Raw genomic sequence first — 14,648 nt, 5'->3', positions numbered from 1 at the left:
GCACTACACATGACCCTTGATGGTGCTGGACACAAAGAAATATGTTCACAAGGCATCAATGGAGAAGGCAGTATCCTTGCATAAACATAAGGTCAGCAGGAGCTGAGGACTGCAGTAGGTGTTTGCACCAGTTTGGCCACCTGTACCTTACACGGAGAAGGGTATGATGGTGACATTGTGCCCATAAATAACCAGAAAGGGCACAGAAACCAAACAAGGGATTGTTGGAAACCCAGGAATATAAATATCAGGCATGTGCTTATCCCGCCCTCACCTCACTTTATATATAATTTAACCTCTGCAGCTCTTTGTGTATGAGTATACACAACTTGATTGTATTTGGAGCTGGGCTCTGTGCATATGTAATTTAGACTAGATGAGATGGCATTAGATTAAAGCAGACCTTAATTCTACTACTGTGGTATAAATAAGCCATGTGAAGCCACAAACATATTCAGGCGAACAGCATGGGATGACAAGGCAAAGAACAGAGCTGCCCTGCAATGAACCAAGCAACATGAGGTAGAAGAAGAAGGAGTCGTCCTTAGAGCCTCTGATGGCAACATGGCCCTGCAACCCCTCACCTGACCTCGCCTTAAGCAAACTTGATCTCCATTTTGTAGTGACCTGGAATTCTCAATCAACATGCACACGCATACGCATGCACATGCACACACAGACACATGTGCATGCTCACACACATGAACATGCATGCAAACATGCACACACAGGCACACATACACAACATAGACTGACTGGCAGTTAATAGTATTTGCACAGAAAAAGAGAGTGAGTGGGTCCTCATGGGAAGTTAGGAATATTGCTGCTGTTTAGATTCATATCTCTGGAGGATTACCTGGGCTCTATACAACTCATCTAGGTTGTTCTGAACAACCACATTATTGAATGCTGTACACAATGCTCTTCACCTCCCATGACTAGTAGAGGCAACTATGGCATTCCTCCTTAGAGAAAAGCTTAAGGCTGAGTAATTTCCAAGCAAACTGCAGGGTCCCAGAATAGGAAGAGAGACTCATCCGTGGACTCGCCACAAGACAGCTGATTGTTTATATCCACGCTTGTAATGCAAATGCCGGAGATGGAAAATTGTGGGAGTTGAACAGTAATCTGGGACTCTCCACTCTGGAGGGAATCTATAGGATGACGATGCCAGGCACTTTCTGCATCACAGTGAGTGTGGACCATGGAGACATCTAGGGAACTTGGCATGCTCTTCAACACGGGTGGAAGGCGGTTTCCCCTGGGGCCCCCCAAATCATGAGCAGATTTCTGCCAGTCTTCTTTTGAGAAAATGGCTGTAGAACAGCCTCCAAGGCATGATGACAAATGCCTTCAATCCCAGTACTGAGGAGGCTGAGGCAGGAGGAGTGCCATGATTTTGAAGTCAATATGGGCCGCCTAGCAAGTTCCCACCTCAAAACAAACGAACACACAAACCAACGGGCAATTGTCCCTTCAGCCTTGATTCATACAGCCTAGATTTTGAATGGATGCTAAATAAATGATATTTACCCCTAGCCTTTTAAAAAAAAGTGTGGTTTTTTTTTTTGTTTTGTTTGTTTGTTTCCTGTATAGTTTCCAAAGTTTAGGAGGCTGGAGAACCCAAAAGCCAACAGATCATGGTCCTCAAGTTATCTCTGTTCAGGTAGCCTGTTACCGATGTGCAGGCTGGATTAACATAGCTTTATTCATAGAGAAAAATAACATTGCAAGTAAAACACCATCAGGGCTACCTCCTGGTGGGAGGTTAAGTTCCTTGAGACAGACTTTCCATAGCAAGCATTTTTGTGCACATAATATATTAATCTGATCAGCCTGCACAGTCATGTAAGCGCTATTGCAAACCAAACTCGACCGTGAGAGGTTACCATCATCGGCTGGCTATCCAGTCAATACCTCCCTCAACTCCTACCTCTGTCACCATTTTCTTGCCTAGAGTGTCAACATAAATGAAACTGTGCAGTCTGTTTCCACTTGTACCTGGCTTCTTTCATTTAGCATAGTGGTTTTGATACTCAATGGTACCGTCACCAGATTTTACTTGTCATTTCTGAGTAGTATTCCATTTATGGATATACCACAATTTATCAACTTACCGGTTGAGGGATAACTGCATTGTTCCTAGTTTTTATGAATAAAATTGCTATAAGAATGTATATTTTTCAGGGAGTTTCCATCTTCCTTTTTCTCAAATACATACCCAGGACTGGTAAGTGTGCATTTAACTTCTTAAGGAATTTGCCAACTGTTCTCTGTAGTAGAGAAGCCCCTCCCATCAGCAGCATGCAACAGGTCCAGGTGCTCTCCCTGATTAGATGCGATGGTTTCTTTGGTTTTAGATATTTTCATAATTTTTTTCTCTCTAGTCTGGACTGTAAAAGTAACCCTCTGCTAGCCAAATCTACTTGGCTTGGGCCTGTAAAAATTCAAATTTACCAGAACCTCAAATTGTGACCTTATATGGGACTAGGTTCTGAGCATATGTATTTAAGTCTAAGTGGTTCTAGATGCTTTTCATGGCTGTCTTCTAGTAATAAGCCACATGTGATCCTACAGAGAGTCTTGGGAAGCCACCATAAGCTGGTAGAGGTGGAGACTGAGGTCGTGTGGGAGAGGCAAAGGCAGCCCTTCTTCAAGGCCTTTGTAGGGAGCATGGCCCTGTGAACTGTTAACTCTGCCACCCATTTGGGATTGGACAAGGTACCATTTTGTAATTTAGGATGGTGTGGTTGTTTGAATATGCTTGGCCCAGAGACCGGCACTATTAGGAAGCGTGGCCTTGTTGGAGTAGGTGTGTCACTATGGGCAGCCTAGCTGCCTGGAATCCAGTCTTCTCCTAGCAGTCTTCAGATGAAGATGTAGAACTCTCAGCTTCTCTTACACCATGCCTGCCTTGACACTGCCATGCTCCTGTCTTGATAGTGGACTTACTCTCTAAACCTGAAAGCCAGCCCCAAATAAATGTTGTCCTTATAAGAGTTGCCTTGGTCATGGTGCCTGTTCACAGCAGTAAAACCCTAACTAAGACAGGTGGCGTAGAATTTTTACTTTTAAGACTGTATTTATTCATTGTGTAAGGTAGGGAGAGAAGGAGCAGGCCACAGTGCATATATGGAAATCAAAGGTCAACTTCCAGGGTTTGACCCTCTCCTTCTACCATTCGGGTCTCTGGATGTCATGTGACCTGATTCCTAGGGAGAGGTGAACAAAATCCACTCACCCAATTAGGGAACCAGTGAGAGAATCAGAGCACGGATACCACCAAAGTCCAACTGGGTGAAAGACTTTTGCTGGAGTTACTTACAGAAGTATGGTAAGGGGTTACTCATAGCACCAGAAATGACCCAAAGACAGTTCCATCCCAAAGGCCACACTGCACAGCCTGCAGCAGATCAACAGGTTAAAGGGCTTCCTTTTGAAGAAGGGTTAGCTCAGCCGATCTGAGAGCCTCTCTTCGCGGTCCTTATTGCTTACACACACTGAAGCCCTGGGACAGCATGAGGGATGGGGCAATATATTTGGTCAGTTTTGGGAACTTTTAGAAGCCTTTCAGTTCAAGTGCGTACTTCTGCTTACTGGATTGCAGAATGTTCTATGAAGGATTAAGAAATGGAGTTTCTTTTAGTGTTTTTGTTGTTGTTGTTGTTTGTTTGTTGTTTGTTTTTATAGTACTGTGACCTGGAACACAAACTTAAAGTTGTTGGGTTTATTTTTGGTTTTGCTTTCAGATTCGTTTTTATTGTTATTTGTGCACTTGCCCAGGAAGGCCAGAAGAGGGCATTGGAGGCCCTGAAGTCGGAATTACAGGCAGTTGTGAAACCACGGGTCTTAAGTTTCTGTGGCTGTGGTTAAAACACCCCGGACCAAATCAGCTTGGGAAGGAAGGAGTTAATTTCAGCTTACACTTCCACACTGTAGTCCATCACTGAAGGAAGTCAGGGCAGGAACTGGAAGGCAGGAAGTAGAGCAGTCATGGAGGAATGCTAAGTTCCTAGCTTGCTCCCCAAGGCTTCCCAGCTGCCTTCTTAAAGCATTCGGGAGGGACAATGCAGGTAGGGGGATGCGCCATCTGGGACGCACAACCCACAGCGAGCTGGGCCCTCACACATCCACATCAGTCAAGAAAATGCCTCAGAGAAAGGGCCAAATGGGTAGGAGTATTTCTTAACCGAGGCTTCCTCTTCCAAAATGGCTATGGCAAGTTGACATAAAACCAGCCAGCATAGGGGTTGGGGATTTAGCTCAGTGGTAGAGCGCTTGCCTAGCAAGCACAAGGCCCTGGGTTCGGTCCCCAGCTCCAAAAAAAACAAAAACAAAAACAAAAACAAAAACAAAAACAAAAAAAAAAACCAGCCAGCATAGCTGCCCAGTAGCCATGGGTGCCAGGAACCAACTCAACAGCAAGCTCTCCTTGCCGCTAAGTCATCTCTCCTGCCCTCTGCTTAAAATTATTCATTCTTATCACAAATTCTAGCTCAAAAAAAAAAAAAGACTAAGGTGTTTGAGCTGGTTGTTTTGGTTTTTAAAGTACTGATACCATTCCAGTGTTCGCACACCGTTCTCGCAGTCCCCAGGAAGAGCATGATCTAGCCCCCAAATGATTTCTCTGAGGTCTTTAAAAGGTAGAGGGACCTCCCTACCCCAAACCTGTGAAACAAAAGGGAAGCCCTCTGAGGCTCAGTGTTCAGACGTGCACCCCTACTTCTGATATTTCCCTGCTGATTCAACGGAAATAAAGGAACCTTTCTAACCCGTGCTGATGTAATTTGCCGAGTAGATACTGTGACTGTACAGAAATTCACGCAACCGGCAGAGTGCACACATGGAATCAGGAAGTATATCAACAAAACTCGACAGTCACAGTCGTTCCTTGTTTAAGCAAGACCCTGCCCACTAGGAAAGTAAGTCACGACGCAAGCCTGCTCGTTGATCAATAAGACGTTATTTTACGGAGATCTAGAAGCGGTGCCCGAGCTCACTGATCCCCTTGTGAGTCATCTTCTGTGTTATGAGCTGTGTTTAGCAACTACCGTGTACAACTCTGCAAGCGCAGCCGGTGAGAAAGAATCACGACTTGCATAAAAGTTTGCAGAGCACGGCAGTTTGTCATTTGAGCAGAGCCTTCGATACTCAACGACCCGCATCAGAACAGGCCCATTCTCACTCCTGTTCTGTGATGATCAGAAGGAGTTCTTTCTTTGGAGTGAACGACGAAATTGGCCAATTAGGCCGGGAGATAAGGACTTACAAGATCGAACCACCTCCTTCCAACTTTGAGCAGTTTCAAAGGTCAGGGCTTGGGGCTTTGGAACAACTTGTGCACCGTCATGGTCTTGGGTCTGGCTACACACAGAGGCAACCTCCCTTTCAGTCTCCTTCCCACGTGTTGAAAACGATAAAGTCCCTAGGGCAGAATGCCCAAATGCCCTTTGGGGTGGTGCAGCCCAAGTTAGCAAGTGGCCACGGTTAGAGCTGAGACTGTCCCTTCTTTAAAGATCCACCGAAGGCTAAGACAAAAGGCTCTACTTGTTTTATAGAGCAGCAGAGCGTAGCTATGAACCTCACGGCTCCAGCACACAGAACAGAGGGTGTTTGCTGCAGACGCCAAGGTCACTGCTGTGGATGCCTGCACTCTGGCCGGCTGATTAAATGTTGAAACTTCAGTTGTGACAATCAAGCAGATAATACTGCCTTTTGCAGACAGACTTAGGATTCTATCTAATTAGGCTAGCGTCAGAACGGGGAACTGGGTAGCTAGACATAGTCCCTCAGAGTGTCATGGTACCATTGCTATCACATACAGTACATATAATTTGACTTAAATAGACAAAATGGGACCATGACTACACCCCCTTCAGATCTTAAACTAGCGTTAATGACATTTAAAACAATAATACGTCTACAGTCAAAAATTTTGAAGAGATGAAACTGAATAAACCAGACATGTGGGGACCTCCCCGAAATGACAGCTTTAAAGTATCCTTGGATTCGAAGCTAAGCCGCAGTGTCTCAAGCCCAGCGACCCTCCAGGCAGCAGCTCCGCCCCCCACTGAGTGTCAATTAAGCCAGTCTGGAGCCTGGCTTGGTTAGAGGGAGTTTTCAGGGGAGTGTACGCATAACCAACTCAGAATAAGTTGCAAACATCTGGTAGTCACACACTGAGCTGCAGAGCTGATTAGATACCCAAAGCCTTCCGTAGAGAAAATACTTGACACCAGCTATTCATGAACAAAAGATTCGTGAGGGCTGGGGATATACTTCCGTTGAGGGAGTACTCAACTGGCATCCAGGAAAACTTGGGTTTAATCCCCAGCACCTATAAAACCTGGTATTTGTGATATATGTCGGTAATCCCTAGAATTTAGGGAATTGGAGCAGGAAGATCTTAGGTCTGAGGTAATCCGGGGCGACAAACTGAGTTCCAGGATAGGGTGAGCTACACGAGACCCTGTCTCAAACTATAAACACCATCTCATAGCAATCTTGAGTATTCTGATATTCCTCCTTCGATAAAAGCTTACAGAGTGACGTCACCAGCTTATGATAAAGGAAGAAGAAAAACTGAGGACAAGAGATGATAGAACCAAAATGGCTTGTAACAAACATGAGTTTCAGATCACCAACCACTGAAATAACACCGTAAGTCCCTCAACACCACGGACACAATAGGCCTAGTAGGACAGTTCTGAGTGACAAGCTTTCAAGAGCCCCCAGTCACCCATGACTATCTCCAAACCTGGCCACCAAGTTCCCCCTGCTTCAAACCCACACAGCGCCCGCCTCCCTGCTTCTGCTAATTGACAGGCAGCACCGCTACTCCTAGGAGCGGATTTTTCGCCCTGGTAACAGTGACAAGCTGGCGGGAGCCAATGGCGTTCCAGCAGCGGGGCGGGCTGCAGGGACGGGTCAGGTGCTCTGCGCTTGAGGCTGTGTGCAGGTGAGGCAAAGGGATCCGACATCCGCCCCCTTGCTTCCACCACCTCTTGGTCCCAAACGCTCCAGGACAGATCAATCTCAGCGCGGGTGAGTCCCCAGGGATGGGTGGCCTGCCTCCCCAGGCCCACACTGGGGCTGTCACCAGCCAGGGGGGCGGGGAGGCCTAGTAACCCGGGAGGGAGGAGGCGATGCACCCACCCACCCCCTACCCCCTGCGAGCACTCTGACATTAAACCCATTCCTCTTCTCTACCCTCCTCTGCTCTTTGGTTTTCCTGTTTGCCCAGGCTTTGGGGGAAGGGCTGGAACGAGGAAGGATCGGAAAAGCCTTGGCGATTTCAATCCAGATCTAGAGATTTTCAGGTCTTCGTGCGTTTCTGCGTGGAGAAACGAAAGATTTGTCTTTTTTTTCTCATCCCCGCCCCCACCTGCGTTATGTCACCCATATAATTATAAATATTACTTCTTATTATCGAACATCCCCAAGCTCTAGACAGAGCCTCCTGTCTCACTTCAGGTCGCCCCAAGAAAACAGTTGTCTTCTATTTACCACAATTAACTAAGACATGAAAATAATCGTATGTTCTGTGCAATTAATTCTGTCTTGGCGTTAAATTGTATTTGATTGATAATAATTCGCTTCGTGTTAGTGAGATGGGAGAGAAAATGGGGAGGAAAGAAAAGCAAAGGGGAAGGAGTTGGGATCAGTCAGTTGCAATTTCCTGCATACCATTAATTCCCCTATCACAGCCATTATTAATGATGCTTCCAGAACTGGACCAAAATGAGTAGCATTCAAGATACAATAGCAAATTTAAGTTTGGAATCAGTCATTGTCTTGACACCAATGTCTAAAACAGTTTCTAGTTTGGAGGAAACCACAGTTTAAAGAAGCAAATCTTTCCTTAAGGGCATAGGTATCCTACACAGCTTGTGGTTCTGAAAGCAAAACCATCCTGCCTAGACCATAGCAAGGTAAGATGAAGCCACATACACACGTACCACACACACACACACACACACACACACACACACACACACACACACACCACACCGTACACATACACACCATATCCACAAATTTTCAAGCATTCTAAATCCCCCTGAATATGTCTCTGAAAAGTTACATATAAAAATCATCTCTTTAAATGTTATTGTGGGGTCCATTTGAATAATTCCTTTATTTCTTTGAGGGATATACTTTGCTAGGTTGTAGGAAACTGAAAGGTTGCTTGTTTTTGAAGTGGCACTAAAGCTTTTGGGCCCCGGTGTCGCGTGTCAAATGGAGTCCTGTACTGCCCAGGCTGTGACTCAGGATGTAAATGTGATGATCAATGTCACTCTCAGTCTGGAAGAAAATGTACAGATCACCGTTGTCACCGTTAACTCCTCTGTGCTTATTCTACAGGTTACCTTATGCTGAGCTAATCAAGGACCTGGGAAAATGATTCCAGAGTTTCTCCTGGTGTCTTGCACATTGGCTGCTCTGTGCCATTCAGTTCCCCTCTCTCTGCAGACAGAACAGCAGAAGGTTCTGGTAGTTTCCTTTGATGGATTCCGCTGGGATTACTTATATAAAGTTCCAACCCCTCATTTCCATTATGTCATGAAAAACGGTGTCCATGTGAAGCAAGTCACTAATGTTTTTATCACGAAGACCTACCCTAACCATTACACTTTGGTCACTGGTCTCTTTGCAGAGAATCATGGGATTGTTGCAAATGACATGTTCGATCCTGTTCTGAACAAGTCTTTCTCCTTGGAGCACATGAATATTTATGATTCTAAGTTTTGGGAAGAAGCCACACCACTGTGGATCACAAACCAGAGGGCAGGGCACGCTAGTGGTGCGGCCATGTGGCCTGGAACAGACGTCAAGATTCACGAGACTTTCCCTACCCACTACCTACCGTACAATGAGTCTGTTTCCTTTGAGGACAGAGTTGCTAAAATCATTGAATGGTTTACAGCCAAAGACCCCATCAATCTCGGTTTTCTCTATTGGGAAGAGCCGGATGACACGGGCCACGATGTGGGACCTGACAGTCCCCTCATGGGGCCTGTTATTTCTGATATTGACCACAAGTTAGGGTATCTGATAAAGATGCTGAAAAAGGCAAAGTTGTGGAATAATATTAACCTCATCGTCACAAGCGACCACGGGATGACCCAGTGCTCTAAGGAAAGGGTGATAGAACTTGATCAATACCTGGACAAAGAGCACTACACCCTGATTGATCACTCACCTGTAGCTGCCATCCTGCCAAAAGAAGGTAAGTCTGACCTCACACCGATCGGAGCCTAGCGCTGTGCACGCCCGGTGTGTAAGTGCTGTCTTTCCAGAAAACTTGCCTGCACCATCACGGTGTACTTAGACTTGGAAAACAAAGTCTTCTGTCTCTTGAGTTTAATCTCCTCCCATACCTGGAAATACTGACACTTTGGCTATAGGTTTTAAGCATTTTAGAATCAATAGGTTAATAGGCAAGCAGTGGCATATATGAAGGAGAGAGTGTGTTTGTCAGTCCTAGACTTGTTTTAGATTGGTAAGGCGGTTTGAATAGTGCCTTGCTTTGTAAGCATCTGCAGGAGTCCCCCTTCCCAAAGCCTCACCTAAGCATCGACAACCTTTTAAAGTGAAGTAAAGGGTTAACATGTGGAGGAGAGGTCACAGAATATTTAGCCAGATATGCAAGGCTTGCTTTTCTGAGTGAAACTGTAGCACCTTGGAGAGTTGGTCCTACTTAGAGAGAAGGGATTTTGAAAAGCTATACTACTGCACCAATGGGGATTGTGTCCTCTCGGGGGAGTTAAGAAAAATCTATTAACGAAATCTATTAAGTAGCAATGTGGAAGTATGCACGTCTGCCGGTATACATGTTGCACATCAACAGCCCATTAGATTCCCACCAGCCCATTAGATTCCCTTAGGCAACTGGGTTTTGGTGTTGTGAGTTTTCTCTTGTTGAGGTTTGTTGATTAGAGAGACAAAGACCTGACAAATGGATTTGAGGAACAGGAGTTAAAGATGGTGGTAAGATGTAAATTTTCAGTTCTGGGGTGTTCTTTAATACCCCCAGAATTTCCCAAGCTGATTTCCACCCCAGTTACCTTACTCCTGATCTCCACGTACCGTGCTCTCTTCTCTAGGGACTCTGTCTCTATAGCTACAACAACTGATTGCTGTCTGTCTAATCTACCTGTGTCCTTCTTGTTTGGGTTTCACAAAACCTTGGTGTTTAGGTAATGTTCATAGTCCCAGCAGGTGCTTCTACATGCATATCTAAGTCTTTAGAGAGTAGCGAATACTGTTTTTAAAAGAAGCCTTTTTTTTATTATTAATTCTGTAAGAGAATGTGCTAATAAGAGAAGCCCAGCTTTTTCTATTTTCCCCTTGAGACTCGTTCTTCTTCTGGATGTGGAATTCCACCATGCCTGATTTACATTTGGCTTCCCCGCCCTGGGTGTTTGTAGGAATGTGAGCCTTGCTCTGAGTCCTCCTCTCTTCCTTTCTTCTCAGGTAAATTTAATGAAGTCTATGACGCGCTGGCCAATGCCCATCCTAATCTAACGGTCTACAAAAAGGAAGAGATACCCGAAAGATGGCATTACAAACACAGTGACCGAGTCCAACCGATCGTAGCGGTGGCTGACGAAGGGTGGTATATTTTGCAGAATAAGTCAGATGAATTCCTGTGTGAGTATGTTATCGTATTTCTTCCCATTCTGCACCGTTTCTTGCTAACGTGGAGGCTGTGGATAATACAGCAGTTTACTTACTGATGGTTTTAACTCTCTGTTACTTAAATGTTGAAGGATCTGCGTTGTATCGGTACTCATCTAGAAATGTCTTAAAGACATATACGTAAGATATGTTCGTAAGAAACGTATAAGGTTAAGGCTATGCTTGGCGGCACATATATGCTTGCCTAGCATGTATAAGGCCCTGGGCTTGATCCCCACCATGGGAAAAATGTGTAAAATTGTCTCTTGAGTTAGAATTGAGTGCTTGCCCTGTTCAGTGACTGAAAGCGAAGCAGTTGCATGACCACGTGCTTGTAGTGTTTTTGTGACTCCTAATAGCAGCTGTGTACAGTTTCACACATTCTGGTTTCCAATCGTTTGTACCTACAAATTAATCAGTAAAACAGTATTTGATCACATCAGGGAAGCTGGGAAGACTGTTTCCTGGGAATAATTTCCACCTTCGTTTGCTTGTTAACCATGTAGGTAGATGGATTACTTGGAAGAGGTCTGCTGGTATCCAAGGACACTTCCTATTTTAAAGTTAGCGTAAATCTAGGAAGGCATTGTAGGGTGTTTGGTTTTGTGAGCTACAATTGCACAATAGGCTGGGTATTCTAGATTCCGACATTTATTTTGTTGGTAAAAAGAAACCCCAGTGATCCTGTTGCTACTACTGTACGTGTATATATTCAGTGGATAATTCAACCCGACTCTTGGGGTCCTTCTCTGTCAGAATTCTACAAGTTACTGAGTCCAAAGGTAGGAGATTTCAAAGTGTGTCTAAACAGTGACTAAATCATCAGAAAATCATCAGAAAGTCACATCCTTGGGCCCAACCTAGCTACACTGAATTGGACACTGGCCTACTCCTCTGTTTTTATGTGAACCCCAGGAGCCACCTTCACAGTGTAGTCTGAGAACTGTCACCCGTGGGCACTTATTAAATAGTGTCCCCTAGCTCAAATATTTATGGTAACCACTACCATTATAAAACAAGGTCCCTGCTCTTCCCTCCTCTGGAATCAGATTCTCTGGTCCACAGCATAGGAGAGAATTATTGTTTCTCATATGGCTTAGACTCTAGATCCCAACTTCTCACAAAAATGAACACACTAAATCAAGTCTGTATTATAAAATGGTACATTTCCCAGTGTAATTTATCAACTGAACAGACGAGCCTAGCACCCTGTCGGATCGTTGCTCTTGGCTCGTAAGTCCGGCAATATTCATGCTTGGATAGATCGAAAGGAATTACGGCATTTAGAGCCGTTTCTGCAGGTGGAGTTGACTCACAGGAAGACGTCCAGTTACTCTGGGGATGACAGATCAGTGACTTCCAGAGCAGTGAACCTGAATTTTCGTTTTCTGCCTTTGAATGCTGTTGTGGATTTCCCTGTAGCAAGCAAAACTAACTAATACAACTGGAGTCATGAGTTGTGTTCCTCATTACTCTCAAATACATGCTTGTCAGTTTTCTTAGGTCACCGTCTTAGCCTTAACTGGCCATGCCTTTGCTCTAATACCACGCTGGCCATACATTCAGCTTTGGACATGCAATTTCGATCCCTTGTTTTGTTTTCAAAGAAATCCCTGGGTATGCCCACACCAGAAGACCTCTTAAAGTTTTATTTGTAGCCACTCTAGAGCATGAAACACTAAGGTGGATCTCCATTGGAGCCACGAGAGTCCAAACTTCCCAGTCTCCCTACACGTTCTGACCTTTGTGTTTCAAAGTGGGTCACAGCTGTGACCAAAGGTTGGGTTGCTGTGCTGTCTTGTTTTATATAGTGCTTTTCACTCTCTGTTGGCCATCGTGGGTTCTGCTTTTGTGATTGAGACTGCCACCGCGTTACTTTCGAATAACGGTTAGACTCCGTTGCTACCCAGGAAGTATTTGCCAAGAATCAGCCAGCCACAGAACAAAACAAATCAACCATCTGCCTGCATTCCCCACCCTGACCGGGCTCAGCTTTGCCCTGTTCCCTTCCTAGTTTGCTCTTTAGGGTAGTAAGAGGCGCAGGAGAAAGATGGGTAGCCAGGTGGTGACATTTGATTTTTCTCGAGGTGATTTGTGGGGTGGACAGCGGCAGTGATGATAAACGAGAACTTCATTTTTATAAAGTCGGATTGGATAACCTTTGCACTTAAGGTCAGAACCTGACCGTACGACAGTTCTTACCATCCTCACGCCATCCAGTGGGGCTAACTTATTCATGCGTTTTCTCTTTACAGTAGGCAACCATGGTTATGATAATGCCTTAGCAGAAATGCATCCAATATTTTTAGCCCACGGTCCTGCCTTCAGAAAGAATTTCACAAAAGAAGCCATGAACTCCACAGATCTGTACTCACTGGTCTGCCATCTCCTCAATGTCACCGCCCTGCCACACAATGGATCATTCAGGAATGTCCAGGATCTTCTCAGTTCAGCAGCTCCAAAAGCAATTCCTTACACACAGAGCACCACGCTCCCCCCTGGCAGTGCCAAGCCAGGAGAGTATGAGCAAGAGGAGTCGTACCCTTATTACATAGGCATCTCTCTTGGCAGCCTTATAGCTATTGTTTTCTTCGTAGTTCTCATTAAGCATTTAATACGCAGTCAAATGCACACCTTACAGTATATGCAGGTCGAAGTCGCTCAACCGTTACTCCAAGCTTAGCGCTCCTTGGACACGGGATTCCGGACTGAAGTGGAGGGTGCGAAATTCTTAACAGTGGTGACCCTTCAGCTTCTGGAAAGCGAGTTACGGATGTCTGCATAGGCCACCAAGCAGTTAACCCTTACGTGGGCACAGTCACACATACGCACATGCACACAGACCGATCAAAACACCCCGGCCCGCAAATGGTCAGAGACGTAAGGGTACCCCTCTGTGGCTTTCTTTGGCTCAGTAGGTAGATGGTGCTCTACTTGGGGTTGGCACACGTGATGTACATACATACTCAACAACTTTGCACTATTAAAGGTACCTAAGATGGTGTCCTTTCACTATCCTAGTAGGTCCTTTTTCCTCTGACGTGCACTTTAGAAACACATCTAGTAGCTTGGTTGAAAATGACAACTAACAATGCATCTTGTCACCCAATACTAGCATTCTATGTACAGAGTGAAGAATGTTCTGGCAATTCCCAAATAATGTAGAACTCTGTCTCCTTAAATTCAAGGAGGAGGAGGAGGAGGAGGAGGAGGAGGAGGAGGAGCAGGAGGAGGAGGAGGAGGAGGAGGAGGAGGAGGAGGAGGAGGAGGAGGAGGAGGTGGAGGTAAAAAGTCAGTGGGACCAAGTTTGTAGCCTGCATCTGGGTAGATGCATTTCCAGCAGCAGATTGCATTGTGGGCATTTCTAGTTACGTTTCCTCTCCAAGGACCAACGTTTTCGTTCGCTTCTTCCCTCAGATAGACTCCAGCATGGAAAGGTGCATTCTAAAGATCTTAGTCTTAGACGTTAGTTATCGCTCCCTGTGGATGAGCCTGGTCCTCATTCCAGGATGAGGACGCCATTCACATAAGACTTCCTTCCTGTGTAGAATAGCGGTGGCCTGGACAGTGGCGCCAGGCACCATCTCTGCTGTGTTTTTCTTCCCTGCCTGTCATGATTTGCTTCTTTGAAAACAACATTATGAATCACATTAAAAAAAAAAAGTGAGATTTAAAAAAGAAAGTGTTCTGTTTTGCTTATTGGTTGTTTCTGGGTGGCACGACGTGGCGTGCGTGGCGTACAGACATCATTTTACCCCCGAGCCTTTCAAAATCCAGAGGTGCAAAAGAGGACAAACCGTATGAGGGGACTGATGGGCCACTGAACCTTGGTGAGAGTACCATGGAGCCTGGAAAATAAATCAAGCGGGACCACAGATGCGATGCGCGCCCCGTCACCATAGTAACAAAGGGTACCACTCAGATTTTGAACATTTCTTGTAACACCTGCCAGGTGTTTACTAATGGGG

At 45.3% G+C, this 14,648-nt stretch overlaps 1 protein-coding gene across 1 annotated transcript; it reads left to right on the top strand.

The window, feature by feature from the left end:
• The first annotated feature begins 6,906 nt into the window (after positions 1-6,906).
• Enpp5 (ectonucleotide pyrophosphatase/phosphodiesterase family member 5) lies at positions 6,907-13,754 on the top strand. The gene is made up of 4 exons (XM_032900685.1): positions 6,907-7,044; positions 8,365-9,229; positions 10,477-10,653; positions 12,936-13,754. Exons 2-4 carry the CDS (start codon positions 8,401-8,403, stop codon positions 13,361-13,363), a joined length of 1,434 nt encoding a protein of 477 aa, XP_032756576.1. The 5' UTR covers positions 6,907-7,044; positions 8,365-8,400; the 3' UTR covers positions 13,364-13,754.
• Positions 13,755-14,648: the final 894 nt, after the last annotated feature.

The sequence above is a fragment of the Rattus rattus genome, chromosome 4 (assembly GCF_011064425.1).
Source record: "Rattus rattus isolate New Zealand chromosome 4, Rrattus_CSIRO_v1, whole genome shotgun sequence".
Classification (NCBI taxonomy): Eukaryota; Metazoa; Chordata; class Mammalia; order Rodentia; family Muridae; genus Rattus; species Rattus rattus.
The sequence above is the reverse complement of the archived record's forward strand: the minus strand, read 5'-3'. Positions and strand labels throughout refer to the sequence as shown.